Genomic DNA, 27857 nt, shown 5'->3' on the forward strand with positions numbered 1-27857 from the left:
TTGCCCAGAGAATACCTCAACACAAGAAATACACAAAGCACAGGAGCTGGCTCCTGCCCGTTCCCAGACCTTGGCCCCTATCTGTAGCCTTCCCAGGGCAAAGGGCTAAGGAGGGGGCTGGGAGGCAGATAGGGCTGAAGCAGGAGGAACGGGGGACGGAGCTGGGGGGGTAGGGCCCGTGCTCCTCCAGCCCAGCTGCTGGCTCCACCCTCCCAGTCTGGTCCCACCTCTCGGGCCACTCAGGCTCAAAGACAAAATTCATTCAGATCTGACCAGCAGGCCACCCCTCCCTGAGGGCCTTAGGGGGCTTCCTGATCCCCCAGAAGGCAGACAGGCAGCTCCTGGTTTCTGGGCTTATTTCTGGCCAAACTGGAGGGCCTAGTTCAGGAAGGCTGGAACCCACTCTTAAAGGTAAATGATGGGAAAGTGGCCAGAATGGGCCTCCAGGGCAGGGGCAGCAAGATCCAGGGAATGGAAAACAGGAAATGGGCAGGTGGCTGCAGATTCCTGCTGGCAATGGGAACTCCAGGAGCAAGAGCAGCACCTGGGTTGGGTTCCGTAGGTGCGGCAGCAGCCTCTGCTCACTTCTCTGTCTTGATCCCCAGACAGTGGTCACCTCCAGCATCTGACCTCCTCTTGGAGCTCCCAGCACGGAAGCCCTAGCACCAGGCCCAAGAAGAAAGGGACAATACTCCCCACCCCACCCTAGATGAGGCCACATAGCCTGTGATGGGCATGCACTTGGCCTCATGGGATCAGTGCCCCAAGAAAACCACAGACAGGATGTCCCACCCTTGTCCCCACAGCCCGCATGGACCATGTTTTTTATTCATCTACAACAGCAGGCTGAGTCCAGAAAGCAGGGGAGGCCCCTCAAATGGCCCTGTTTCCCAGTGTGCTGACCATAAACTTAGGAGGAAAAGCTCTTAACTTGGAACATTGAAAATGTTCCATGTATTTCCTGAAGAGAGTGGCTCAGGCCTGTTGGGTTCTGGCTGCTCTCAGAAGTTACTATTGCAGATAAATAGACTCAACGTCCAGAAGAACCATCCCGTATAGCCCAGGCCCCATCAGGATCGGCCAGGGGCCATGGGGACACTGATCCAGGCAGTGGGGCAGGGGGCTTGGGCACCGGGTGCAGGGCTGGGCCCTCGGAGGCCCCTAGGCCCTGTCAGGGCAGCCACATGAGGCCTAGGCCCTCCCATCAGCTGCCCTGCTGGACCCTCCGGGGCCTAGTAGTTCACAAGTTGAGCCGGGTAGATGCCATCCTTTTTGTCAAGCTGCAGGGATTGAACGTGAGGTGCTCAGTGGATGTGGACAGGAGCACATGGCACAGCCCAGGTGCCTCCCTCCCTTAAGTGCCGGCAGCGTTGCTGCCCCTGCTAGGCTCTCAAGGATCTCAAGCTTTCCCAGGAGTACATGCCCCCAGACCCACAAGCAGAGGCTGGGGTCTGCCACCCCTCCCGGCCCCCTCCCCACCCCGGTGATGACGCCTGGCACCTGGTGGTCCTGCCTGGGGGCCATGCTAGGCTTCTGGGCCAGGGGTGGCTTCTTGGTGGTGCCACTTCGGGGGGCAGCACTGGGCCGGCTGGGCTTCTCCTCACTGGGCGTCCCTGCTGTCCCTGCCACCCCCGCCAACACATAGTGCTGCTTCCGCAGCTCCCCAAGCCGCATTCGCTCCGCCTCCAGTGTCTTCTCCAGCTCTAGGACATGCACCTGCAAACCACAGAGCCCACTCGGCATGTCCTGTGTCTCCCCAGGTCCCTCTCCACCCTCCTGGGGCCCAGCCGAAGAAGGGACCAGCTGGGCGTCCATGGGCACCTACCTGGGTCTCCATCTCCTGTTTCTTCAGCTTGATGAGGGACAGGCCTGAGAAGTCCATAGTGTCTGTGGCCAAAGGGCAAGGGTAAGTGTTTGGGCAGCCACTCTCACCTGGCCCTGGGAAGCCGGCAGTTCCCTTGGACACCAGGCACTTGCCTCTGTCTTCGATCTGCTCTTGGCCTGACTTGGTGGAGGCCACCACATTGGCAGCCATTTCATTGACAGTGCGGGAGCATTCCTGCAGGCGACTCAGGTGGGGACTGTGCTTGTCGGCTTTCACCTAGGGGGGCAGTCAGGTGGGCCTGTGGTCTCCTAGCCCAGGGCAGCTGTGGTAGACCCCAAGGCCAGGCCAGTCCAAGCAGAGAGACTTACCTTGGAGGCTGCCACCAGCTGGGCCGTGCTGGCTGCAATCTCGTGGGAGCAGACGATGAGCTCCTCATACTTGCCTGTGTGTAGCACCACCTTGTCAGCTGACTCCCTGGGGAGACAGGGCCAGTCACAGCCTGGGCTTGTGACCCCAGGGACAGCCACGGCCGCCCCACAGCCCCTACTCCCAGACCCTTAGCACCACGCACCCTTCCACCCAACTGCTCCCTGTTGGCAGCAAGCAAACAGACCCCTGCCCACCTCCACCCCCACCTGGGCGACATACACCAGCTGTGTGGCTCCCCAGCCCACTGCCTTGGCGGCCGAGATGAGGCCTTCAGTCCACCTGGAGTTCTTGGCATAAAATTCCTGTTGTGTAGCTGCCCCCTAGTGGCGACAGGAAAACAGGGCAGGACGGGTTAGTCAAGGACATCACAGATGGAAATGGATCCTCACCCACCCTTCTCCCCTCACCCTGGCCACAGTGCACATCCCAAAGGCCGCCCTAAAGCCTCCCTGGCATGGGGGGCTGGAAACCATAGGGGGATTTGGCTGTGAGCTCCTTGTGTGTGTCTGTGTGTGTGGTAGGGAGGTGTCTCATCACCCTGCACACTTCAGGAGTCTCATGCCCAAAGGGGCTGGAGGCTCTGGGGTCATGCCCTCTGCAGGAATCTGCCCCTTGCTGGCCCAGCCAGGGCGGTGCTGTCAGACCACAGCCCACCAGCTCACCCTGCCGCTCTCCACAATTTCCTTCTGCAGGCTGGTGGACGTCATCACCAGGAGCCGGATGGCCTACCAAGACCAAGTTGCATGTCATTCTTGGGGTGGCCATCCAGGTACAAAGCCCGCCCTGGGGCCGCAGCCACCCACTCACCTTCATCAGATCTGTGCAGGAGTTGAGGATCCTGGGGAGGAGCGGGAGGAGGTAGAGGAAGAGAGAAGGGAGAGGTGGTTGGCTTGTCTGGAGCGTGGCCCACATGACACCAGACAGGGCCTGGCCATAGCAGGGGGTGGGGCTTGGTGTGTGCTTTGCTGGCTCCCAGTGCCTCCTTTCTGGAGGGCTGAGCAGCTGGGAGGGCAGAGCCCTGGACCTGGGGGGCAGAAATGAGGCTCACCTCTCATTCACCTCCAGCTTCACCCCCGAGCTGGCGTGGCGGGCCTGGTTCATCATATCCTGCACCCAACAACAGAGGCATGAGCCAGCTACAAGCAGGGCAGTGTAGGAGGAAGGGGTCCCCAGTGCCCACAGTCCTGGAGTCAGGGCAAGAATGCCAGAGCTTTCTCTTGCCCTCCCTGCTCTGTCCCCTGCCCAGTGCAACCCAGCCACGGTCACCTGCCCCCAAGGTCCTGCAGGAATCTGGGGAGTCCCCACCCCCATCCTTGCCTCAATCCTCGACACAGCATCTTCAATGGCTGCAGACGTGGCCGCCATCTCCTTGTCCACCACGGCCCCCAGCTCCTCCTGCCGCACGTCCAGGCTTTTGGGCTTCAGCTCCTATGGGGGATAGATGTGGGATGGGGTGATTCAATCCCATGTAGTCAGGCTAGTTAGTTAGCACAGTTGATTAGAACACGTGTTATAACACTAAGGTCAAGGGTTTGGATCCCTGTACTGGCCAGCTGACAAAAAAAAAAAATCCCATCAAGTCCCTATCCTGTTCTCTCTTTAGCCTCACCTGGAGAGGGGAGTAGAACTCAGAGGCCCAAGCCTCCTCTACATACTGGGCACCTCACCTGGGCCAGCTGCAGGATGCCCCACAGTGGGGTCTGCATCTCGCTGGGCTGTGCCCGAAGCACAGCCTGCCGGTCCTGCAGCTGCCCCACGAGCTCCAGTGCACGGGCCCCACACTCCCTGCAGGTGTCAATCAGGCCTGGGTGGGAGAGGACCATGAGTGAAGCCACTGCCTGAGAACCCCGACAAAGACCCCGCATGAAGGCCCTGGGCCTGATGCAAGGACCTGTCTGCAGGCCCCTCTCCCAGTCTACCATGGAGATGGGAGGTGAGGCCGCCAGATCCTGCTGCCCCAGAACCACTTACGGTCAGCAGGATCGGTGGGGGCCAGATGCGAGGTGGCGCCACCGTTGACAATAGTGTCGGCAGCCAAGTGGGAGAACCGGGTCAGGGCTGCCACCAGGGCGGAAACATCTGTGGGGGCGAACAGTGAGAACCAGCACTCAGCCATGTCCCCGGCAGGCTATATGCCTCATCCTCCTAGCAAGCCCAAGACGAAGATGAGGAAGAAGGAAACCAGGACCTGTGTGACCCCAAGCCTCTTGCTCCCCCGCCACCTGCAGACACCTGGTGATTACAGCCCCAGTGGCACAAACCTGTTTGCCCATGAGGTAGGGCAGGGCCGGGTGTCTGGGTGGGGTTGGACAGAGAGCATCTACTCAGCTTTTTGGAGAGGTACATGTCATGCAGAAAACCTCTCGAAAAGGCAGGAAGTAGCCACGGGGCTGGAACTGGACAACACTTGGGATTTTACCCTGCCCACCATGCCCCTGGCTGCACTCACCTGCAGGGGAGGCCAGGTACTGGGCGTGGCCCTTCTCCAGGGCGTTCACGGCGTCCAAGGCAGCCTGGGCTCTGCTCACCAGGTAGTCTGCAAGCACAGGGGGACTGTGAGGCCCCAGCTTCTTGCCACCAGCTCCTCAGGGCTGGTGGACAAGAAGGACACGTACGTGGGTGGTTGGCGGACGTGGCCCTCCCAGGCAGGGGAGGGAGGTGATCCCGAGCACGCACCTGGGGAGCTGGTGCAGCGCAGGTGCAGGGGGTCATCCAGCTTGTTCACGGCGTCCTGCAGGATGCCTTCAGCCTCAGCAGCGGCACCCCGCAACACCGCAAACTGCTCATCCAGCAGCCTCTGCCGCAGCCCCTGTTCCTGGGACTCCTGATGCGAGCGGGAGAGGAAGCTCAGAGACCCCTCCCCAAGGCCTGGGGACTGCCCAGCCCCAGGGTCCCAGCTGAGTCCCTCACTGTGAAGGGGCTGCCCTTGATAGGAGGTGGGTGGAGATTTCTAAAGACAGGCCTCACTCCATCCCCCCAGGGCTCAGGCTGCTCCCTCTCAAGAGGAAGAGCTGAGTGACAAAAAGACAACCTAATTTAAAAATAGGCAAAAGATCTGAATAGACATTTCTCCAAAGATACACAGATGACCAATGAGCACATGCAGAGATGCTCAACGTCACTCACTATTAGGGAAATGCAATCAAAACCACAATGAGAAACCACTTCAACCCACTAGGATGGCTACAATAAAAAGCAAACAGATGAGTGTTGACAAGGATGTGGAGGAACTGGAACCCTCTTGCATTGCTGGTGGGATCATAAAATGGTGTAGCTGGTGCAGACAACAGTTTGGTGGTTCCTCAAAAAGTTAAACAGTGTTACCATATAACAGCAATTCCACACCTAGGCATATATCCAAGAGAGATGAAAACGTATGGCCACACAAAAAACCTGCACATGAATGTTCACAGCAGCATTATTCACAATGGCCAAAAGTGAAAACACCCCAAATGTCCAACTGATGAATGGACAAACACAATGTGGCATATCCAGGCAACGGAACATCATTCAGCCAAAAAAAGGAATGCAGCACCGATACATTCTACAGCGTGGATGAACCCTGAAAACATGATGCTAAACCAAAGAAGCCAAGCACGATTCCATCACACAACGTGTCTCCAGGATAGGCAAATCCTTAGACACAGAAAGATTGGCGGTTGCCAGGGACTAGGGAGGGGGGCGGGTAGGAGGACCAGATTAATTAGTAATTGGGTCAGGGGCTCCAGGAGTGGTGGAAGGCCTCCTGCAGTATGAGGGATGCACGACTCTGAACACGTTAAGAACACAGGTCCGCACATGCCACGAACACAGGCTCGCACACGCTAACGCATGGGCTGCCTGGCACTCGAGCGCCCGCACCTTCTCCGCCAGCTGCCCCTGCAGCTCGCCCCTCTCCTGGGCGCCACGCCGCTGCTCCTGGCTCAGCGCCGCCTCCTTCTCGCGCAGCAGGCCCTGGGCCACCAGAAGGTCGGCCTCGCGCTGCCTCACAGCCCCGCTCAGCGCGTCCTTCTCGGCGCTCAGCACATCCAGCCGCGAGCTCAGCTCCGACCCGCTCTGCGAAGAGGGGCTCGTGAGCGGGGCTTCCCTGGCCCGCCGCCCTCGCCCCCCAAGTTCACAGACAACGCCCCACGGGTTATCAGCCCCCTCCCAGCCATGAGCCTGAGAACTTTCGGAGGCAAGGCTCAGGGCTGTCTCCTGTGTCTCCCCGGGGTCGGGGTTAGAGCTGCATCCCGGGCTCGCTGGGAACCCCCAAACCCAGGGGCATGTGGGTGGAACCCAGTTCACAGAAAAGAGAATCCGGCCTGAGCCCAGGACCCCGCAACAGCACCTGCTCTGTGCAGCTCAGGGCCTCCTGCGTGCGCGCCAGCTCCCCGGCCTTGGCCTCCAGCTCCCGCTTGAGCTTCTCCAGCTGGTCGCTCTGCTCCTCCAGCTGGATGGGACAGCGTGTCATTGGGGCACGGGGTGGGGCTGGGGAGGCGCGGGCGCTGCACGTGGGCCGTACCTTCATCTCGGACTCGCGCTTCACCTGCTCCATCTGGAAGGCCAGCTGCTCCTTCACTCGCGCCACTTCCTCCTGGCTCTGCTGCGTCACCGTCAGCTGCTTGGCCGTGTCTGCGTTCTGCAGGAGCAGGGGGACAGGCTCACGCTCTGCGGCTGGGCCACGCCAGCGCGGGGCCGGGGCGGGGGCAGCCCACCTTCCTGAGCAGCTCGGCGTGCGCGTTGACAAGCTCGCTGTGCTTCTCCTTCAGCTTGCTGTAGCGCGCCTCCGTGGCGCTGGCCTTCCCTGTGGGGACAGGCGGCGTGAGGCCGGGCGGCGGAACGCCCTGCACCCGCTCCCCGCGCCCGGCCCGGCACACGCACTCTCGGCCTCCTCGCGCAGGCCCTGGTGACGCTCGCCCTCCTGCCGCGCCGCCTGCAGCTGCGCCAGCTCGTGGCGGAGCTGCTCGTTGTCCACCAGCGCCTTCTGCTTCTGCTTGCGCTGCTCCTCCAGCTCGGCCTCCAGCGCGTTCACCTGGCCCTTCAGCTGCGCCACGTACCGCTGCGCCTGCGGGCGGGAGGCAGGGCGTGGGCTGGGTCGGCCTTGGCCTGTGCGGGAAGCCCATCCCCGCCCGCGCCCCTCACCTCCAGCCTCATCTTCTCCAACTCGGCGCGGAGCATCTCCACCTCCCTCTTTAAGTGCTCGATCTGGAGGTCCCTGGACACAGAGATCTTGGGGTTCAAATTCAGTCAACCAGAGAAACCAAAGACCCGGGCACAGGGACGTTTCTCAGCAGGGGTCACTCGGGATTTGGGATCTCACAGTTAGTGCTCCCCACCCCAGCAGCTCCCCAGGCCCTCACCTGTCATCTTTCACGGAGCCATTTGGGGGTCCAAACGTCTGATCAAAGAGATCGGCTACCACCTGCCACAGCAAAGCATGGTAACCCCTGCCCCACTTGCTGTGCCCTCCAGGCCAGGGGGCAGAGGAAGGCACAGTCACCCCAGCACCCCCTCAGCCTCATGCTGCTGCTGTGGGGGGACATGGGGGATACAGGAAGGAGGGCTCACCGCTGGCTCCTCGGCGAGGGGTCCAGTGCTAATCTCTATGAGGTTCTCGGGTTCCTCGTCCTCCGGGGTCTCCTCGGGGATCACCACCACGGGTTTGATGTGCTCAGCCAGGGCTGAGGCCCGCAGGAAGTTAGGGGGTCCCTGCAGGGGCAACAGGTGGGAGCTGCTCAGCCACCGCAGAAAAGCTTGCCCTCCACTGTCCCCAGAGCCCGTGGGGGCCCAGCCAGGTGCCTGGTGTCCTTGAAGGAGCAGAGACCAGAGGCTGCAGCAAAAGCTCAGCCTGGCTGGCCGTCTGAGAAGGGGCACGGGTACCTCAGGCAGCCGGGGGATCTGGATGAGCCGCTTGAAGTAGAGCATGTCAGAGGCTCGGCGGAAGAAGTTTCTGAGGCTGCGGGCAGAAGGATGCCGAGGACATGTCACAGAGGAGCCGTGGACCCTCTTCCCTGCAGTGCCCCAGCCCTGCCCAGAGCTGATACCTGTGGAACTGCTCGTGGAACCGGTCCCTGTGGCCCTGCAGGGTGTCCGCTGGGAGGCCTAGGGACAGCACAAGTTTAAAGGACTTTCTCTCTGCACATGCCCTATGGCTTACTCCCCCTCCCTGTTCCTCCATGTTCTAGAACCATCATGGATTAGAGAGATCACCTGGCCAGTCCTGCCACCCCCCAGGAAGAGGAGAGGATCAGAGGGTTCAGATCTCGACCTTCTGGGCTAGGGAAGGAAACAGCGGGTGCTGGGACCGCTTTATTTTATTATTACAACTGCTTTATTTGTTTATTACGTCCACGACTGCCTAATCTGTACCAGGCTTCGGGGGGGGCACTATAGAAAAGTGCTTTTAAGATACACACTTGCCCGGAACTAACACTAAAATAGCCCACATTTGCTAAGTCAGCAGTTCTCAAAGTGTGGCCCAGGGAGAACCTTTCAGAGGTTGGTGAGGTCACTGCATGACACCATGTGCCTTCTCCCTGTCGTGCCCCCCAGCACACAAGGCAGGGTAGGGGGGAGATGTCTGGGAGCAGGCAGGGCACTGTCTTCTAAGCCAGGCATGCAGTGGTGAAAATGGAAAACCTTGCCACTCTTCTCATTAAATTTTTTTTGTGTTTTGGAAAATAGTGATTTTTCATAAAATGTATGTTATTTATGTTGATGGGTAATGAGTTTATTATTGCTATTTTTAAATTAATAAGAATCTTTGTAATTTCTTGGTTTTCCCATCTGATACAGTTATTGTCAATGGATATATGCTGCATGGACACAGCCCTTGAGGGGCCGCGATGGGCGACTCACAGGCATGCAGCTTGAACATGAGCTTGACCGTGTAGTGGTAGAGGTGGCTGCAGTCCTGGATGACCTGGATGAGTGGGGCCAAGCGGCACTGGCCTGAGGACATCTGGGACACGGCGATGGCCGTGTTGAGCTGCCGAAAAACTGCAAAGAGGGTGAAAGGGAGGGAGTTGTGAGCTGGGGTGGCCCACTCACTGCAGTGTCAGTGTGTTAACAGCCACGAACCACCCCTCTGGGGAGTAGGTCTGCAGATAAGGTGACAGCTGGGGTAACCTGCTTAAGATCATCCATCTGGTTAGTGGGCCTCTAAAGCAGTTCTCAGACACCAACGGCTCTTAACCTCTATGGTGGGGGCCCATGTGCTGGTGGTTGCCCAAGGCCAAGACCAGATGCTTCCAAGAGTGAGGTCAAGGGTGACGTGAGGTCAAGGGTGACGTGAGGTCAAGGGTGACGTGAGGTCAAGGGTGACGTGAGGTCAAGGGTGACGTGAGGTCAAGGGTGACGTGAGGTCAGGGCACATGAGCTCCAGATCAGCTCGGGTTTCCTGAAGCCTCTACCACGATGGGCCTGGGACGAAGAGCCAGAGTGACCAGGGCGACAAATAGCTGTGCCTGCAGGCCTCAAACCTGCTCTGAATTTCAGAAAAGAAAGGGGGCTGAGGACTGTGTAGCCCAAATGCCTCATTCTGCAGGTGTGGAAACAGGACTGGGCTTGTTCAAAGTCACACAGCAGTGGGGTCAGGACTCGCCTCTGCAAACCCCAAGTGGCCCAGAAACTGCACTTGCACCCAGGGGCAGTCTCCCCTCCCTGTGACAGTCAGGCCTTGTATCAGAGCTACCAAGTAGGAGGGACAAGGACAAACAGGAGGCTACCTCCTCCTTGGCCGGCCTCTCTTCTGGGGCAGAGACAGGAATGACGAAGAGTAGGCGGCCAGCCAGGGAAGGAAAGTGGCCAAGTGGCCCCACATTGGACAGACGCCCCATGGTTCCACAACAGCCGGCCCCGGCCCCTTGTGTCCTGCTCTTGCCTTGCCTTGGGTAGTAGGACGTTTTGCAAACCTCTGTGGTGACAGGACAGCACCCAGGGAGGAAAAGGACAAGTAGGAAGAGGCAAAGTGTAGTCCCTCACCTTTCTTAGAGATAAGAACATTCCCTTATAAAAAATGTTAAAGTACATATAAAGTACTGCTTTGGGTTTTAAACATGCAGGACGGTACTTCCAAACATTCACAGAAAGATTCGTATTATCTTTTAATTCTATTTTTCCATGAACGTTGGGAAGTACCCTCATATGTACATATTGTTCTGAATCTGCTTTATTTCATGCCACAGAATGTTTTCTAAGTCCTTCCTAGTGCACCTCTCTTAACAGCCACCGTCCATTCCCCACTATGCACAGACAGCAAGCCACAGCCGGTTCTCCATTGAACAGCATTTGGTATGTTTCTGTTTCCTGCTGTTGCAGACCTCGAGACAGGGAAGCTTCCACACTTGCCACCTGGGACTGCCGGTTGTCCCTTCTCGGTGCTTCATCAGGACATCAGTGCCACTAGAGGTGGGGTGCCTGCCTGCAGATTTTCTCAACTTCCTTCTGAGGACTGCTGCCTGCCACACTGGCCCCTTGGCATGTCTAGAGCAGCACAAGGTGGGGACGCAGGGGACCTGGCTCCCAACTGGTGGCCTCTGTGCTGTGAGAGGCTCAAGCTGAACTCATCTCTGCCTGGACACAGAGCCTGGTAGCCCCGGTCCAGCCCCCCAGCTGGGGCCACTCCCCTGGACCCCAGCCCTCTGCTCCCCACACGGGGTCTGGGCAGGCCCTCCCTCTAGACTCACCCTGCCTCAGCTTCCAGACCTGGGATGCAGGGAGGCTGCCCAGACTGCCTCTTTCCTACTCCAAATTTTCCCTTAAAAAGGCATGTGCTTCTCGCCCCCTGGGGAGAGCACTGAGTCGCCCACAGGCTGTTTTGAAGCTGCCACCCAGAACAATCACCTCTCCAGCCAGGAGGGCGAGCCCTGTGAGACTTCCTTTTCAACTGCGGCCGGGTTCCCGGGCTAGGAAATCTGACATGACTCACAGGTTTTTTTAGAGCAGAAAATGGGCAAGACAGCTCAAACCAACTGTCTCCTGGGGCGAGCTCTGCAGATGCCCCGAGGCCAGAGCAGAAAACTGAACAGGTGGATCCCCACCAGCCCATGCCCCACCTATCCTGGGGCAGACAGAGTGGTGGTCACCGGATGGCTGAGGCTGCTCCCTAGACATGCCTGCTAGGGGATATGCCGGGTGGAGGCCTGGCATTCTGGGGGCCAGGAAGCCTCCGTCGTACTTTGGAGGTGCCATGAGGCTCCGTTGCCTACTCCTGGGAGGAGTGTGTACCCCTGGAGTGGCAGGTGCATTTAAGAATGTTAGTTAGTCTGGTCGCTAATGTCTCCTCTCTCCCTCTCGTCCCAACTCTGGGCACTTCGCAATATGCTCAGAGCCCGCTACCTCCTCTCTGTCCGGCTCACCTGATTCAGAAAGCTTCAGCTCACAGTCCATGTAGTCGAACATCTCCACAGTGAGCTGGAAGCTACGGAGGAGAAAGGGGTAGTGAAAAAGGAGAGCACGGTCCATCAGCACAGCAGCTGTTCAGCAAATCAACGCACCTTCGCACAGGACAGCAGTCCTTCTGGCACAAATGCCTGGATTCCAAGCAAACCCCATCCCTTTAGCCTCTTTTCCCAGGAACATGACCTTCAATCTGAGAAAGCCATTTGACCACCACTGCCCCACATGGGATCCTGGGCATGAAATACTTTAGGAACAAACAAGGAAGCTGAGGGAAGAAGGGAAGTAGATGCCGGGCCACCCGCCATGCAGAGCCACTCACATGTTGTTGACGTCGGTCCCAGCTGCCTTCTCCAACACCTCGTCTGTCACCTCGAGGCCTGCAGGAAACTGGAGATGCTGTGGAGAGAACCCCATACTCAGCTGCGGCCAGGCTGGGCAGCCCAAACGCTGGTCCCTGTCCATTGGTCTCCGTCCCCTGCTCCTGGCAGGCCGAGGTTCTGGCTTAGAACTGGCTCTAGCTCCCAAGAGAGGGGAAGAGGCCAGAGAAGCCCACCAGGCCCTTGCAGCGACAGAGGGCTGGCTGACGGGGGAGGCAGAAGGGGACGCACCATGCCCGGACAAAGGAGGCTGCTGGAGCCAGGGGCAAGGCTGAGGGCTGCCTCCTTGTCTGTGGGAAACATCTTAGGTGCTCTAGGGGCTCCTGACATCCTGGACTCTCTGTTTCCTCTTTGGTCACAGTCAGGACAAGGTGAGTGGACAGATCCATGGATGAAATAGATCCCGCCCTCCTCTATGTCCCAAAATGCCCAAACATCAGAGGGAAAAGCCCAGAGGTCCCTCCAGCCTCATGACTCCCCCAAGAAAACTACCTTGAGGTGGAAAGAGATCTTGGTCAGCAGCAATTTAGTGTAAACATTCACCAGCTGTCCGTATCGGTCGTGCAAATGCCCCTGCAGAACAGAGCCCAAGGTAAGGGGGCACATCACGTGGACATGCCCAAGAATCTTCAAGGACCTGGGCATGTGTTGGGGCAAAGAAAGAAATGCAGTAGGAAGAGAGAGAGAACCAAGTGCCTGTCCTCACCTGCCCACCATCATTTATTCATTCAACAAACTTCCTAATGGCCTCCACCAATCTCGCTCTGTCTCTAGCTTTTTTCTATCTTATCTGTTGTCATTCTTGCCAAAAGACTCTTGTGAGAAGAGACCTCTTTGTCCAGGGCAACAGGCCAAGTCTGAGTTGGGACACTTTATTAAAAGTGCAGCTGACAGACGGGAGGCACATTCCGACACATAGCTAATAGGCACATCCTCTCAGTTCCCTCCTCCAGACACCACATCTCCTGCAGCCACACCAGCCGGGCCTGAGTGCAGATGGCAAATGGACGCTGTCTTCCTTACTCCAAGGGATGTGGGTGAAATTCAGTGGTTCTGGGTTGAGCAATGCCCCTGGCTAGGCCTCTCACTGGGTCCCTGTTCCAGCAGATGCCCTGCTCTTGCCACCCCCACAGGCCCCCACCCCAGCTAACAAGAGCCCCATAGTGCTTGAGAATTAGGTCCGGGTCCTTTTCCCACTGGGGGTGCCTCAACTCCTGGGTCTTGGAGTGAATCTAGAACACAGGCTCCCAGGGCTCCTAGACTTTATTGTGGGTAAAAGTCATCTGGAGAGAGTTCTGAACAATGCAGATTCCCAGTCTCGATTCTAAAGCATCCAGTCTGTGAGGAGCCTGGGAGTCTGCGCCCCTCACTCCGCGATGCTTGGGGTCTGAGGTTGCTACATTTTCCACCTCACAGGAACCAGTGGGACCGGGTGATTCCCAGAGCTGGAGGGCCAGTTAGCTGTGCATTGGGAATGCCCTGTCCAGCTTAAAAGCAAGGCTGCCACTTCACATCTTGCGACACCACCTCCCCACTGTCACCCAACAAACACTGCTCTAAACTAATGCTTGGAGAGAAAGAAGAGGAAAGACAGCCACCCGAGGGCGCTGCCATTGGAGCAGCCTCCTGTGCTCCTGAGGCCCCCCGTCCAGGGGCACTGAGGCCACTGTGCTGCTCCTGGCACCTACCCACAGGTCTCCAATCTCGCGGATGTTGCTCCGGTACCGCTGGCAGTCGTGCAGCACCTACGGAGACGGGGGTGGTGGTGAAGAACACAGAGCCCTGTGGGAGCGGTCCTGGGAAACTCTTCCCACCCCAAGGATGGGAGGGACACCCTGAGGGCGGCAGGGGGTGGATCAGCCCACAGGTGACAGGACAAACACAGGAACAGAGCTGCACACCTCAAAGGGAACATGGCTCTACCTCCCAGGTGCTGGCAGGGGAAGGGGCTACGGCCCCGCCCACCTCCTGCCCTCTCCTGGGCCCAGAGGGCGGCACCTCTACTCACATTGGGGTGCCCGTCCCGCAGGACCTTGTGGAGGACATGGCAGAACTTCCAGCTGAGGATGGCACTGCTGGGAAGTGGCAGGCCGATGGCGTAGGACCAGAAAGTGAAGGCCCCCTTCTTGTGGTGAGTGCCCAGAATGATGCCTGCGAGGGTCAAGGCCAAGAACAGGAAGGAGAGCCACACGCTGGATGCTCAGGGGCCACAGGGCCACGGTGGAGGGCCCTCTCCCTACGGCCACTGGGTGCCTTCAGCCTGCACCTCTCCCCCTCCCTGTCTGACCCAGGTCCCCAACTTTAACGTGGCAACAGTGGTACTGCCAAGATGAGACTCAGAGCCTGGGAGGAGGCAGGCCATGCAGGAGGCCCAGGGCACAACCCAGCCCCATCCCCACATCCTCTTCCTCCCGCAGTCCCCAGAGGAGGGGCAGCAAGGATACGCCGGGCATGCTTCTCCTTAACGGGGGCCTCCTGGCTGTTGATGGCTTTGCTGATGCTGATGGCCTGCAAGGGGCAGAAAGGCAGGGTTCAGACGCTGGCCCATGGGAGCCTTCCCTGGGAGAGACCACCCTGAGGGGACAGCGCCACCCACAGACAGGTTAAAGGAGAGTGTCACAATGAGTGGGGAGGAATCCTTCCAGCCCAAGCAAACCAAACCTCTGTAGAATTTTCTCTTACGTGATACACGCAGCTAAAACTACAGCTAATACCCAATGCCACAAAGCCACCGAGAGCTGCCAGGGGTCTGGGGGATAAGGACAAAGCTGGGCTGCAGCTCCAGGAGACCACCTGTTTGAAACCTGCGCTATTTAGCCCCAGCGAGGAGCGGCAGAAGTTGTGGCCTGACGGGGCGTCCTCCATCCCACTGTAGCTGGAGGCTGGTGCAGAGCCACACTGCAAGCTGACAGGGGCCACCCAGCACTACAGGAAATCAGGACAAACCCAGGTCCTGCCACTGTCTGCCACGCAGGCCACCTCTCTCCTATGTGGGGCTGCATCCTGACTCGGCTCCCATCCCCACCAACGAGGATAGCAACTGCGGCCCCGCGGGGTGGAGAAAGGTAGCAGGGGGGTCTGCCCAGCACACCTGCCGTTGCCACCTGAGAAGAACAAGCGGTGGCCTCACACTAGACCAGAGCCAGAACCTCTTCCACCCCCACGTACTGCAGCCTCATCTCCTGCAGCTCCACGCCTCCTCTTCCCAGAAGGTGGTGATCGTGCCCTGGTGCAAGGACCCCACTTCCCCCAGAAACTTCTGCCTGGCCCAGAGGCTCCTGGGGGCATCTTCTTTCTCTGCCTGGGGTGGGTCTGATAAGCTTCTGTCCTCCCACCATCCATTTGTGGACTGAGAGGAGCTGCTGTGTCGTGGGGCTGTGGGAGGAGGGCTGGGACAGCGTTCTTTGCGTCTCCTCTGAGCTGAGCCCGCAGGCCCAGCCGGCATGGGGAGCTGGGTAGCGGTGGACTGGGGGCAGTGTGGCGCACTCTCTCTTTCTCTCAGAGGCCACCAGCTCTTCCCCTCTAGCTTCTTGGCAGTAGCGACTGCCCCTGCCCTGCACAGAGGTGATTTTAGCCACTTACAGTCTGTTGTGAAACTTTCTCTGTCTGTAAGAAAAGCAAGTTTGGGGAGTGGGGCAGCCCTTTCTGGTCAGATCCACAGGCAGGGGCTGCCAAGGAGCTGAGGCTGGGCTGGGCAGCCCTCGGCACCCGCCCTGTCACCAGGGCGCTGACCCCCTTTCACACACAGGGCCCATTGTGGCACCTCATTGGGATGCGCAAGCAGCGGGACTGCGGCTGAGCCCACATGGCTGGGTCCTGGGGACAGCTGTTATCCCAGGGTCCGGAGGAAATATAGCCTTCTCTAGCTCCTCTTATTCTCAGAGCCGCTCCACCGGACCCGAAGGCTGCCTGGCCACACATGCTGCTTTCTCGAGTTGGCTTCCCCCAGCCTCAGCAGCTTCCCCCCAGGTGGAACTCAGCAGCTGCGCCCAGCTCTGCCTGCCCAGCCTGCACACCACACGCTGCTGAGGCAGAGCTCTGCCACCACGGTGGCGATGGTGATGACAAGGGTTACAATGTCAACATAAACCATTTACTGAGCGCCTATCCCATGCCAGGCACAGGCCACAACCCGGGAAACAGTTAAAGTTCCATTTCCTTGGTGAGGAAACTTAGGCAAATAGGGTTAAGGATCTTGTCTGTACAGCTAACAAAGGCAAAGCCAGGGTTCAAAACCTTGAGAGTCACTGAGGACACGGGGCATGGGTCAAACCTGTGGCCTCAGCAACGCTGGTACCTCCTTCTGGTGTGAGGGGCCATGGAGTGAGAGGGTTGGGACTGGGCCTCCCCCAGCAGCCAGGCAAGCAGCTGGGGCTCACAGGCTGGGAGTATCCTGTCTCCAGGGTGTAACCCCATCCCCAGCTGCCCTGACACTTGAGCTGGCTCTTCTGAGAACAGCCACCTGGTCTGGAAGAGTCCCAGCAAGAAAGCCAGAGCTGGAGCTACACAGGCAGGCTGGGCTGAGGTGGCTCAGGACACAGAGATGCAGGGCTTTCTCTTCCCAGCTCAGGGGACCCCAGGGAGGGCTGAGATACAAATTCACAACTCCCTCCTCCTCGCAACAGCAGAGCACACACCCCCGGGGGCTGGGCAGGCCAGGGAAGGCTGGCCCCTCCTCTGAGCAGGAAGGAGATTGTGAGGTCTAGGTGAAGCCCTCCCACCCCAGCGCCCCGCAGATCACCAGGCAGAGCCCTGTCCTCATCATCGCCCCAGCTGGGCACCAGGCACGGCCCCCAGAAGAGCACCAGCTCCTCCTCTCCCAGCACCTCCCTGTTTAAACCTGATTTGTGGGTCTCTGAGGACCCATCACCCTCTGATGATGACATATTTTCCTTATTTGTTTATTACCCGTCTGTCCCCACTGGGACGATGGTGCCATGAGGGGAACCATCCTGCCCACAGATGCTGCCATACCCCACCCCCTGAACGGCGCCTGGTACACGGAAGGGTGTCAAAAGCAGAGCCACGCTGGGATGTGGCATGTGGCAGGCCCTCCCCGTGCTGGCCGCAGAGGACAGCTTCTGTCCTGACCAGGCCCTCCCGGGCGGCGCTGGCTGGCTCCCGCAGACACAGCCCCGTTGTGTGCAGGGCAGGCAGCTGTGCAGCGTGGCCCCAGGCACGAGTAGTCACACAAGGAGGCCCAGTGCTCACACAGTGGGAGTCTGTGGATGTCTCATGACCTCGCTGCTCCCACCAGGCGGCAGCAGCCACACCTATTCCCAGGAGGGGGATGCCTGCCCACCTCCCGGCCTGCCCTGCTGGACTCCCTCGAGGAAGGGATCCCTGTGAGCACACTGGGTCCCGGTTTTGTGCTGCAATCTGTGCTGGGCATTTTGGCATAGCTCTACTCTGTGGTTTTCAGTCTCGAGGGACATCTGTCAGCGACATTTGGTCTGGGTCCTGTGGTTCCTAGCAGGTCATCACCAGCCCAGTGGGGTGAATGTGGTTCTCCCCACCCATCTTGAAGGTAGGAAAACTGCAGGATGCAGGGGGAGCCAGAGAGAAGCCCAGGCCCACCCATCCTGTGAAAGGTGTAGCCCCTCGGGCCAGAACAAGCCTGGGTGCTCTGACACAGGCAGACTTAACTCTTCAAGGCCATGGAGAGAAACCTTCAGGGAAATACAACCTTTGAGTGGAATGGATTGGTCACAGACCTCGAGGTCAGGACAGAAAACCCAGAACTGGAGAAAAAGAAGGGTCATAAGGGCAGAGGGCGATCATTTTGGGGTCTGCTCATCAGCATCCTCAACTCCTGTGACTCCTAGGGAGGAAGGGACCTCAACACAGCCTGGCAGGGCTGCTTTCACACAACTTTGAGTGCCACATGGGGATACAGCGACAAAGCACAAGTAAGGGAAAGCTGTTCTCCCCGCTTCCAAAGACAGCGAGAAGGGCACCTCTGGCTGGGCCAGTGGAGAGGCCCCTTCTGCACCAGGCAATGTCTCTGGAGGAAGCCGGGCAGGAACAACAATGTGAGACAGCCATGGAACCTGGGGAAGGGAGGGTCTTCAGTGATGGCAGAGGCTGGACAGGTGGGGGCAGCAGGTGATTGCTGTCTCATGGTAATGCAGACCATTGCGGCTCCTTCTGGAAATATCCCACAGGCCCAGATCCCAGAAGCTACCTCGCCTCCCACTCCCTGAGTCTGCATCTCGTTCTACCCAGGGCTGGGCAGCAGGCAGGGGCCTGACCTTGGGAAGGATGAGGGTGGGGGACGGAGCTCAAGGTACCCACACGGGGCCGAGGAAGGGCGAGGCTCCAGCTCGCTCCGGAGACAGAGCTTGTAGAAAACACGATATGCCCTAAGACCAGCAATCTGGTCTCACTAACCTAATAATAAAGTCATTTTCCCTAAGCTCAACCATACGTGGGCCCTGTGCTGAGCATGTGTGGTGACCTCTTACTCGGTCCTCACAGGAACCCTGGAAGCAGGGGATGAGGAAAGGGACGCCTAAGGAGGCTAATCACCTGCCCAAGGTCATGGCGATAAACATGTTGACCAAACGCTTAGGCCATGCCTGCTGCCCTCCCAAGCACTTACATCCTCCATTGTTAACAGTGATGAGGACACCTCAGCATAGGGGCCACCGCCCCAGGCCCTCTCCACCAGTGGCTGGGCAGGATGGACCCTCAGGTACCGTCCACACGGCCTCTGGATTGTGATTCCACAGCCAGCTCCAGGAGCAGGGCAGGGAGAAGGAAGTCACGCAGACACCCTTGACAGCCTTCTTGTCCCACCACAGGAGGCCAGCTTCCTGAGAGCCCGCTCCTGCTCATGGAGGACCCTGCCCGCCTCCAAATGGGGATGCACAGATTCTGATCAGGGACAGTTCCAACCGCAGGTAACAAAGGCGCCAGGGCCAGACGGATCAAGGAGGGGCCTCTGAGAACACCTCTTACAAGGGCCCCACTGGGCCTGGGGGAGCCCTCAGGACACACCTGCCCCTGCTTCCAGAATCATCCATCCTTGTTTGTCTAATAAAAACCCAGTGTGGTGCCACAGAGGCCAAGGAGGCAAGGCTGAGGAGACAATCCCAGGGGCAGACTGGACAGAGGCCGGTGGCACGGGTCCCTGGGCCAGCAAGGCACAGGGGACACCTGGCAAGCATCTCAATGGCGCTGATTCAGGAGAGGAGGCCTGGGCGGCAGGGCCCACTGCGATCAGCCTTGGCCTCTCCATCATTCTACCGTTTACAAAACCGTGGGGCCCACTGTGGGGCTTCATGCTGGCCATAGCAACACCCTGCAGCCCAGGCAGGGACCCTGTGAAGACCTGGAGCCCCGGCTCAGGAGGAGACCCCTTCAGGAGAAGCCCTGCAGTCAGGCAGCCATGGAGCAAAATCAGGAATGTCTCACGAATGGTGGGTCGTCAGCCCAGCAGGCCATGTCTGTTCTGGAAAGCCATAGCCCTCAGGTACGGTCAGAGCCAAAGGGCCCCTCCCATCCATGGAGGATGCAGGAGACCCTTCCAGCTTCCCAGGAGCCCACACATCTGCAGACTCACCTTCTTCTACCCCAATCCCACCACTGCTTGCTGCACCCCATAGCCTCAGACCCTGCCGTGTCCCTGACTCACTCGGAAGCCTTCACGTTAGCAACTTCCCAAACCCTGACTTCAGCTGCTCTGTCTATGAAGCAGAAATTTAAAAAAAGAACCTTTGGGGGCTGGCTGGTTACTCCATTAGTTAGAGTGTGGTGCTGATAACACCAAGGTCCAGGGTTGATCCCTGTACTGGCCAGCCACAACAATAAAAAACCCTGGGGTCTTCTAGAACATACACATACAAAGCTCACATAAAATGTCTCTCCGTATCCGCCACATGCCTTCCTTCTGTTCCTGGACCCTGGTTGGCTAGCTCCCACTTCAGACTGCGCTTCTCCTAACACCAAGCTCTGAGCTACAGTGTCCCTCTTGGAGGGGTCCTCCCCCAACCACCTGTCTAAAGCAGTCCTCCACATTGTATGGCATCTCCAGGTTTAATTTCATCCAGAGAAATTTTTATCTGAAAGTGTCTTGTTTACCACTATACTGTCCCCACCACCAACCCCCTGAACATCTTCCTTCTTGCTGTATCTCTGGGGACCAAACCAATTGCCTGGCCATCAATAAAGCTTTATTGGGTGAGTGAAAGAGCGAACACACTTGAATGAACAAAACACTCTTTCAAATAAAAGTGCTGGATAACTTGAAAGCACTGGGTGTCTCTTTTTCCAGCTACTAAGTTAACCACTAAAGTTAAATAGTAAAAGTAACTATAAAACAATTTCTTTTTTTTTTTTTTTTTTTTTTTTTTTTTTTTTAAATTTAATGTATAACTTCAAACGTTTTTATTTATTTATTTTTTTTTTGGTCGTTTTTTCGTGACCGGCACTCAGCCAGTGAGTGCACTGGTCAGTCCTATATAGGATCCGAACCCGCGGCGGGAGCGTCACCGCGCTGCCAGCGCAGCACTCTACCAAGTGCGCCACGGGCTCGGCCCTATAAAACAATTTCTATTTTAAAAATCAACCCTGAAATGAATCAGACTTAAGCCTCCTTGTGCCACTATCATGACACCTAACAGCAGCACTTGGAGGGGACAAAAATGTTCTTCAAAGAGCCAGGGCACAAGGACACTAGCAGAGCAGCGAGTTATTTTGCTCTAGTGTTTCCAAAGAGTTGTCTGAAAGACAGAGAGCTCTCATTCAAACGCTTTTGCCACCTCAAAGGCCATTGATGAAAGCAAACACAGGATTTCTGTAGCTGAGGCGGCTCAGATGCGGCCACATGCAAAGCAGGAAAGAGACGGAGCCACACTTGAAGCTGCAGCTCAGTTAATTTCAGCAGACAGGAAGTCAGTGGGGCAATCGGTCCTCCTGAGTCAACGGGCACCTCTCTTCATTCAAATCCCCCACCCTGCTCAGCCTTGGCCTCTCCATCATTCTACCGTTTACAAAACTGGAGCAGTCCATGCCTCTGCAGGACGGTGTGGGAGCCCAAGGGCAGAATCATTCCCCAGGACGCTGCTCATGGAGCCGCAGCATGACCCGCTGCCACCTCCGCCCCAGGCTTTGTGGATGACACATGGAGGAGGAGGCCCTGAGTCACACCTCTGCCACTCCTACTCAGGAATGGACAGGGAGCCAGTCCACGGAGTTTCGTTCCCTGGCCCTGGTGACATCACTCCACAAACCTGTCCCTCCCACAACCCAGGGGCTGAATCACTCCAGACAAACGAACCTATTGCAGTTTAAGGCTTGTGTTTATTTTACCAACAGAAAAAAACAATCACACCTGAACTTTTCTCCAGTGGCTCAGCCATTCCCTAGATTGGATGCCTTACCAAGAGGAGGGCATCAAGGGAGCCTCGCCAGCCCCCAGGCACGCATTCATTCATTCACACGCACACTCACTCATTCACTCGGCCACCCCTGTGTGAGCGGCCCCCGCGCTGGCGCACCATCCCTTGCCTGAGGACCTCAGGGTTCAGGGGATGGCACATATCAGAACAGCTGCTGAGGGACCTCAGGGTGGAAGCAGTGCCGTCCCTTCTCCTGTGAACCTAGATCTGACACACGCCCACCCTTGCATCTGCCAACTTCATTCTGCTGGGTGGGCTGCCCTGTACCAGGAAGACAGGGTCACAATGCAAATAATGTCACTGGGACTAGGGAAGCCTAGTGAGACTCGGGCAGGAGGAAAGTGACGAACATGGTCACATATCTGAGTCAGCCCTGATATAAACAGGCGTTTACCCAGTGGAAACAGGAGAAGAGCATCACTGGCAAGCGCAGCGGCTGGCACGGGCGTCCCTGTTCCTGTGGCTGGGCGTCTCAGGTGAGCCGGCTGGGTTCCCCTGTGCCTTGGCCAAGCAGGCCTAGCTTAACTCCACAGCATTTGCACTGTGAGCTGCTGGAATTGAATGGCCAGTTGGGTTTCATTCACAAGGTCCCTGAGGTGCTGTGGGGGCTGGGATGCAGCCTCAGGCCAGGGAAAGGGCACCTCTGGCTACACCTCTCCTGCCTGTTCAGAGGGATGGGAAGTTCTACCAGTGAAGTCACTGCTGGCCTCGCCCCCACCTCCCTGGGGCTATCCCCGCTGGAATATCCTCCCACAGGACAGTGTCCTCTAGAGGCCTGACTCCCACCCTGGAGAGCATTTGGAATGGCAGCACCCGCAGGCTCCTTCTTCCGGGGACGGCTGTTCCCCACCTTCCCGAGTCCCCCTGTCCCTGCCGCAGATACGCTTCTCTCCCCAACAGCCTGGGCTCTGCTGTCTCTCACACAGTTGCCCGAACTAGGGGAAGAGGCAGAACCCAACAGGGACACTCTTTCTATTTCTTTCAGCCCAATCTGCTTCTCTGTACACATAGCTGACACTTAGCATCTGCTACACAACAGGCACCATGAGCTCTGGTAAATCCTCAGAACTGCTCCATGAGGTGGGAACTATTACCCCCATTGTGCAGATGAGGAGACTGAGGCACAGAGCAGCAGAGAGACAAAGCCAGGGCTGAATTGGGCACTCTGACCCTGGAGCCAGCTCTGAACCACTCTGCCACAGCTCACGTGCCACAGCATGCATCTCTCCACCCCCTGGAGGTGACAGGGATGATTCCTGCCTTCCACAGTACACCCCAAAGTTGCAGGAACAGGCTGGTCAACCTACAGTAGACAATCCTCATGAACATGTCGTGTGGGTAAACATACAGCAAAGACAGGAAGGGGAAGGCCAAGGATGGGTAGCCTCATCCCCACCCCAACCAGGACCGAGAAGCAGCCTCTGGAATGGCTCTGCTCGGTGGGGTGAGAGAGATCCTCATAGCCCAGGAATCAGGAGTCAGAAGTCAGCTCCTGCTGAGCTTTACCACGTGGGCAGATGTGGCAGAAGCAAGCACAGTGTTTTGGCGAGAAGCTGCAGAGCATGTGTGGGGAAGGGCACAGCCTGCCACTGTGACCCGCTCTGCCTGGAGGGCCAGTGCTGCAGCAGCAGCTCCTGGGGGTGGCCTCCCAGGGTGGTGATTAGCCTGGTTCCTTCTCTTTCAGAAAGGAGCCCTGGCTTGTCCCTGCCCCAGGTGCCTGGCCTGCATATGGGGACGCACTGGGAGCAGACAGACCCACTCCTGCCCTCAGAGAGCTTCCAGTCGCCCCAGAGACAGCAGTCAGATGGAGCTGGGGGTCTTCTGGCTGCCCACCACATGGTGTAGGTTTCTTCCTAAACTCTGGTGCCGGAGGACTCTTTTTATTATTGTAAACGTTGACATGAGGCCTGGAAAGGGGTCAGCGACTTGTGTTAATATGCGCTTACGAGGCACACTGGGGTGCTTCAGCCTGCCTGCCCCACTCAGGGGAGGCTCCCTGGAGGCAGTGGCGGGCAGATCAGGGCAGGGGGTGCAGCCGCTGCCAAACTTGCGGGTCTCAAAGAATCCCGCATATTTGGGAACAGCTTTCAAACCATAAACTCAGGGTAAGTTCCTATATATCTGTTGTGTCCCGTGCTCTGCCTTTAATAATGTGATTCTAAGGAACACCAGGCTAGGGAACTTTTAAAAAATACACCAATGCCAGGGGTTCTAATCCAGAACAAATCACTCAGAATCTCCAAGGCCTAGACAGATATATTTTAGAACCTCCCCAGGTGACTCTATCACGTGCCTGGTCCAGCACAACAGCTGCTGGCCACGTGTGAGTCCAAACTGAGAGGAGCCATGAATGTCAAATACACACTGGATTTCAAAGACTGTAAAACATCTCACTCATAATTTTTATAGTGATTACATGTTAAAGGGGTTATATTTTGGATACACTGGGCTAAATAAAATATACAATTAAAACAAACTGCACCTGCTTCTGCTTACTTTTTCTAGCAGCTACCAGACAATCTAAAATTGTACTTGTGGTTCGTCTTTGGTTTCTACCGGCAGCCGCTGCAATGTGCAGCAGGCGCTGAGAGGTCCTGAGTTGCCAATAAATGTTCATCTTTACAAGATTTCGGTTCCACGGAAGCTGCTGAAGGGATGTGTCACTACTCTGGAAAACTGGACCTGTGAGCTGTTCCCATGTGGGGCTCCCCTCCATAGCTCCTTCCCCACAGGAACCTCTCACACTGGGGCAGTTTCCGTCTTTATTTAATGTCCACCTACAGTGCCCAGTGGCCTTGCACTGTAATGTGAAGGATTTCTTGAATCCTAACCTGGGCAGAAGCTTCTGGCTCTACCTCCATATCCTGTGGGGGGGGGACTGAGGCCCAGAGATAAGGAAAAAGCAGGACTTGCAATCAGCATTTCCAACACTCTATCTTCTTTTTTTTTTTTTGGTGGCTGGCCAGTATGGGGATTGGAACCCTTGACCTTGGTGTTCTAACACTGTGCTCTAAATGACTGAGCTAACTGGTCAGCCCCTGCAAGACTCCACCTCTGTCATGCATGGCATGCTTCAAACACAGGTTTCCTCTCTGGTGGAAGGTCTGAGATTGTTCTCGAATTTTAAAACTTTTTGTGGGGAGAAAGGGAAGGGAGAAAGATGGCTACCCAACTAGTTGCTGAGCCCCTACTACTACGTGCCAGGCACTGTGCTACGTATGTATTAGTTCCCTATGGCTGCTGTAACAAATTGCCACAAATTTAGTGGCTTAAAAAAACACCAATTTATTACCTTGCAATTGAGAAGGCCGGAAGTCTGAAATAAGTCTTACAGGGCTTGGCAGGACTTTCTCTCTGGAGGCTCTAAGAGAGGACCTATTTCCTTGCCTTTTCCAGCTTCTTTTCCTTGGCTTGTGGCTCCTTCCTCCATGCTCAAAGCCAGCGGTGGCCAGTGGGGTCTTTCTCCGGCCGCCTCACTCTGACCGCCTCCTCTCCCTCCATCACCCACACTTGAAGACCCTTGTGATGACACTGGGCCCACGTGGATAACCAGGATAATCTCCCCATCTCAAGGCCAGCTGATGAGCAACCTTAATTCCAACTGCAACCTTGATTCCCCTTGCCAAGTAATGTATTCATAGGTTTTGGGAATTAGGATGTGGACATCTTTGAGGGGCCATTACTCAGCCAACCACAGTCTCTCTCTTACATCTTAACAGCAGCCCTATGAGATAGGTGGAATTAACCCTATTTTTATAGCAGAGGAAACAGATTCAGAAGTTAAGCAAACTGCCCAGGGACATAGGCTAGAACTCAGGTCTACCCACCTACAAGTGCTTTCCACAATGCCACACCATCATTTTAATAGTACAGGTAATTTTCAGATTTAGAATACAGGTATACGATATTCTGTATTCAGAATACAATAGCAAGCTGCCAATAAAATTTTGTCGCTCCCATTTTGGAAACGGGTTTTATCACCAAAGGGACTGAACTCATGGGTTAGAAAAGAACAGGCTAGCTTTCTGGACACTCCCCCATAATCACACACTCACACCACACAGTCACCACAAGCACCAGCTACCAGAAGGAAATATGACCACCCCAACACTCCTTAGTTCTAACCCCAGAGACCTTTGCAAACAGAGTGTGACCTGTAAACAAAGCTAACATGAAGCACATCTCTTCCTCCTGACCCAGGCGCCCAGGAGAGGAAAGTCAAGGCTGGCAGACTAGTGGACTCCTATTCGAAGCCAGCCAATGTGCTCTTCTGCAGCACTGTGGCCATGGTCAACACAGGCAGCAAATTCCAAAGGGAGGCTGGGTTCCTGGATTGGATGTGCTGTTTTCTGTCCCAAAGCAGACAAGGAAACAGCAACCTCAGCTCTGCAGGACCCTTCTACCAAGGGGCCTGACTGGCAGCTCACTGGATATTTCTGGGAACGATCTAATTAAATATTAACCAAGTACAAAACCTCATTCTTACATCCCTTAATAAGTCATTGTGAAGACAAGCAAAGATAGATACTGAAGCTTTTTCCAGAAAAAGTGGTCCTGGAATGGGTGAATCACATGTATGGAATGGGTGAATCGCACAGGATTCACCCATTACAAAATTATTCATTACAAGTAACCCTCTCAGCCCTAAGAAAAACCCAACAGAGCAAAACAAAACAATCCATCTTCTTGTTTACCAAACCAACCATGAAAATGGGTGGTCCTTTATCAGAGATTCTCTCTTACATGCAAGAAGGTTGCCCTTCACTTCTTCATTTAAGAGTAAGATCAATGAAGTCAGTTCTTTAAATTCCAACGTCCTCTGTGTAACAATCAGACCTTTTTATACCTGCTCAAAAGCACTGCGAAAATCTAAAAATGAGTTAATGAAAAAAGTTTCTGACAACACCCAAATTCTCTCTGCCAATTAAATTTTTCTCTCTATGCTTCTGCAAATTCCTGGCACAATTAATTATGTATTAATAATTTTAAATTAAATGCCACACTTGTTTTTAAGACAGGCTGTCCAGGCTGGACCAGATGATGATGATGATAAAGATCACAAGGCTAAATTAATAATTTGTGGCCAGGTTGGTTCCAGCACTTGGCATTCATAAGAGGTTTTATTGTCGCTTTCGTTGTCAATCACAAGCACAAAGGTTAGAAGGTCGGTCTCCCTGTGTTTTCTCTTATTTCGAAACGAAAGCTGTTGTAGACTGCATGCGCTAACTTGATTTGAAAGCAACCGCAGAAGTCATTGCACTCTCTCTGCACGGACAAGAGGGAAGGAACTTGCTAATGGCAGCCACAAATGTCACCAACCTGGTTCAGACAGGGGAGGGAGGGGTCCTTCTGACTTCCTTTATTTCTAATGTAAGATTTCTCTGCCATTTCAGTCTTGGTTGACTTATTTTGGCAAATAAACAGTTATGCCCCCCACATCCCCGCCGCCGCCCAGCCCCCGGGCATAAGAACACCTGAGAGTTTGTAAAATAAAAAGGAACAGAAAACCAGAAATACAGCAACGCCTCCGACGTGCGTCCTTGGCACAGACACAAGTACGAATACACACCGAGCCATTCTTTACTGTTTAAACCACCTCCCCGGCTAGGCCACCTTCGGGAAGAGATGCAGGCGCGTGGGAAGCGCAGGAAGGGAGCCCCGGGAAGTTTCTGTCTGTCAGGCGCCCGTGTTTAATGAGGGGGTGTGAACCTATTTATATATGATGTGGGTCGGCGCTCGGGCAAACAAGTCTGGCGACATACGTGAAACTTTTCGCCCTGCAAATAATGATATTGTGCGGTCCTGGAAAACATCTCAGGAGAAAAGGAAGCAGGGAATTTCCTTTAAGGAAATGCATTGCTCCCGGTGGGGGGGTTGGGGGAGAACGCATTCGTTTTAAGGGGTGGGAGAAGGTGGCAGCAGCCGGGGAGGGGCGGCCCGGCAGGGCAGAGGAATCCAGGCGGGCCGCACCGGCCCCGGCTCACCTGTGCCCCGGAGCACACCTCGAACCCCGGCCCCCTAGGCCCCGGCGCACCTGGACCCCCGAGCACACCTCGAGCCCCGGCCCCCTAGGCCCCGGGTGCATCTCGGTCCCCGGCCCCCTCGGCCCCGGCTCATCTCCGCCAGATTGCCCGGCAGGAGTGCGGAGCGGCTTCCGGTTCACCTGCGCGCGGACGGCTCGGGCCGAGAAGCCCCGCTGAGCCCCGCGCACCCAGGCCGCCCCGCGCTGCTGCCGCCCGCCCGGCGCCTCCCGGCCGCCCAGGGCCGCGTGTGAGGGGCCGCCCGCCGCCCGCGCTTGCCTGGGTCTTGTCGAACTGCTCGCGCTCGGCCTCCAGGCTGTGGCCCGGCCTGCGGCTCAGCACCCGCGCCGGCACGTTCTTGATGCTGTTCATCCCGCCGCCGCCGCTCAGCTCCGCGCCTCTGAGCTTGTCACCGCCCGGC

The 27857-nt window shown here is 56.6% G+C and overlaps 1 protein-coding gene across 1 annotated transcript; it reads right to left on the reverse strand.

Moving 5' to 3' along the window:
* HIP1R (huntingtin interacting protein 1 related) lies at window positions 1-27822 on the reverse strand. The gene is made up of 32 exons (XM_063085407.1): window positions 27716-27822; window positions 14460-14523; window positions 14024-14166; window positions 13704-13760; window positions 12508-12588; window positions 11958-12034; window positions 11596-11657; window positions 9095-9235; window positions 8281-8338; window positions 8117-8192; window positions 7805-7945; window positions 7597-7658; window positions 7379-7451; window positions 7118-7301; window positions 6952-7040; window positions 6759-6875; window positions 6585-6686; window positions 6116-6310; window positions 4931-5078; window positions 4704-4790; window positions 4226-4333; window positions 3922-4058; window positions 3572-3682; window positions 3303-3361; window positions 3062-3092; window positions 2917-2979; window positions 2474-2574; window positions 2194-2299; window positions 1978-2101; window positions 1826-1887; window positions 1501-1716; window positions 1-1280 (listed from the first exon to the last, which is right to left on the reverse strand). Exons 1-32 carry the CDS (start codon window positions 27806-27808, stop codon window positions 1233-1235), a joined length of 3216 nt encoding a protein of 1071 aa, XP_062941477.1. The 5' UTR covers window positions 27809-27822; the 3' UTR covers window positions 1-1232.
* Window positions 27823-27857: the final 35 nt, after the last annotated feature.

The sequence above is a fragment of the Cynocephalus volans genome, chromosome 2 (genome assembly GCF_027409185.1).
Source record: "Cynocephalus volans isolate mCynVol1 chromosome 2, mCynVol1.pri, whole genome shotgun sequence".
In the NCBI taxonomy this organism is placed as follows: Eukaryota; Metazoa; Chordata; class Mammalia; order Dermoptera; family Cynocephalidae; genus Cynocephalus; species Cynocephalus volans.

Bases quoted from the DNA above. Each gene is read 5' to 3' on its own strand.
- HIP1R (XM_063085407.1), bottom strand. From the start codon at position 27,808: ATGAACAGCATCAAGAACGTGCCGGCGCGGGTGCTGAGCCGCAGGCCG. The intron at 8,339-9,094 runs GTGAGTCGCCCA...TGCTGTCCCTAG, and splicing joins CATGTTCAAGCTGCATGCCT to GCCTCCCAGCGGACACCCTG. The intron at 7,659-7,804 runs GTGAGCCCTCCT...TTGCTGTGGCAG, and splicing joins CCCTCGCCGAGGAGCCAGCG to GTGGTAGCCGATCTCTTTGA.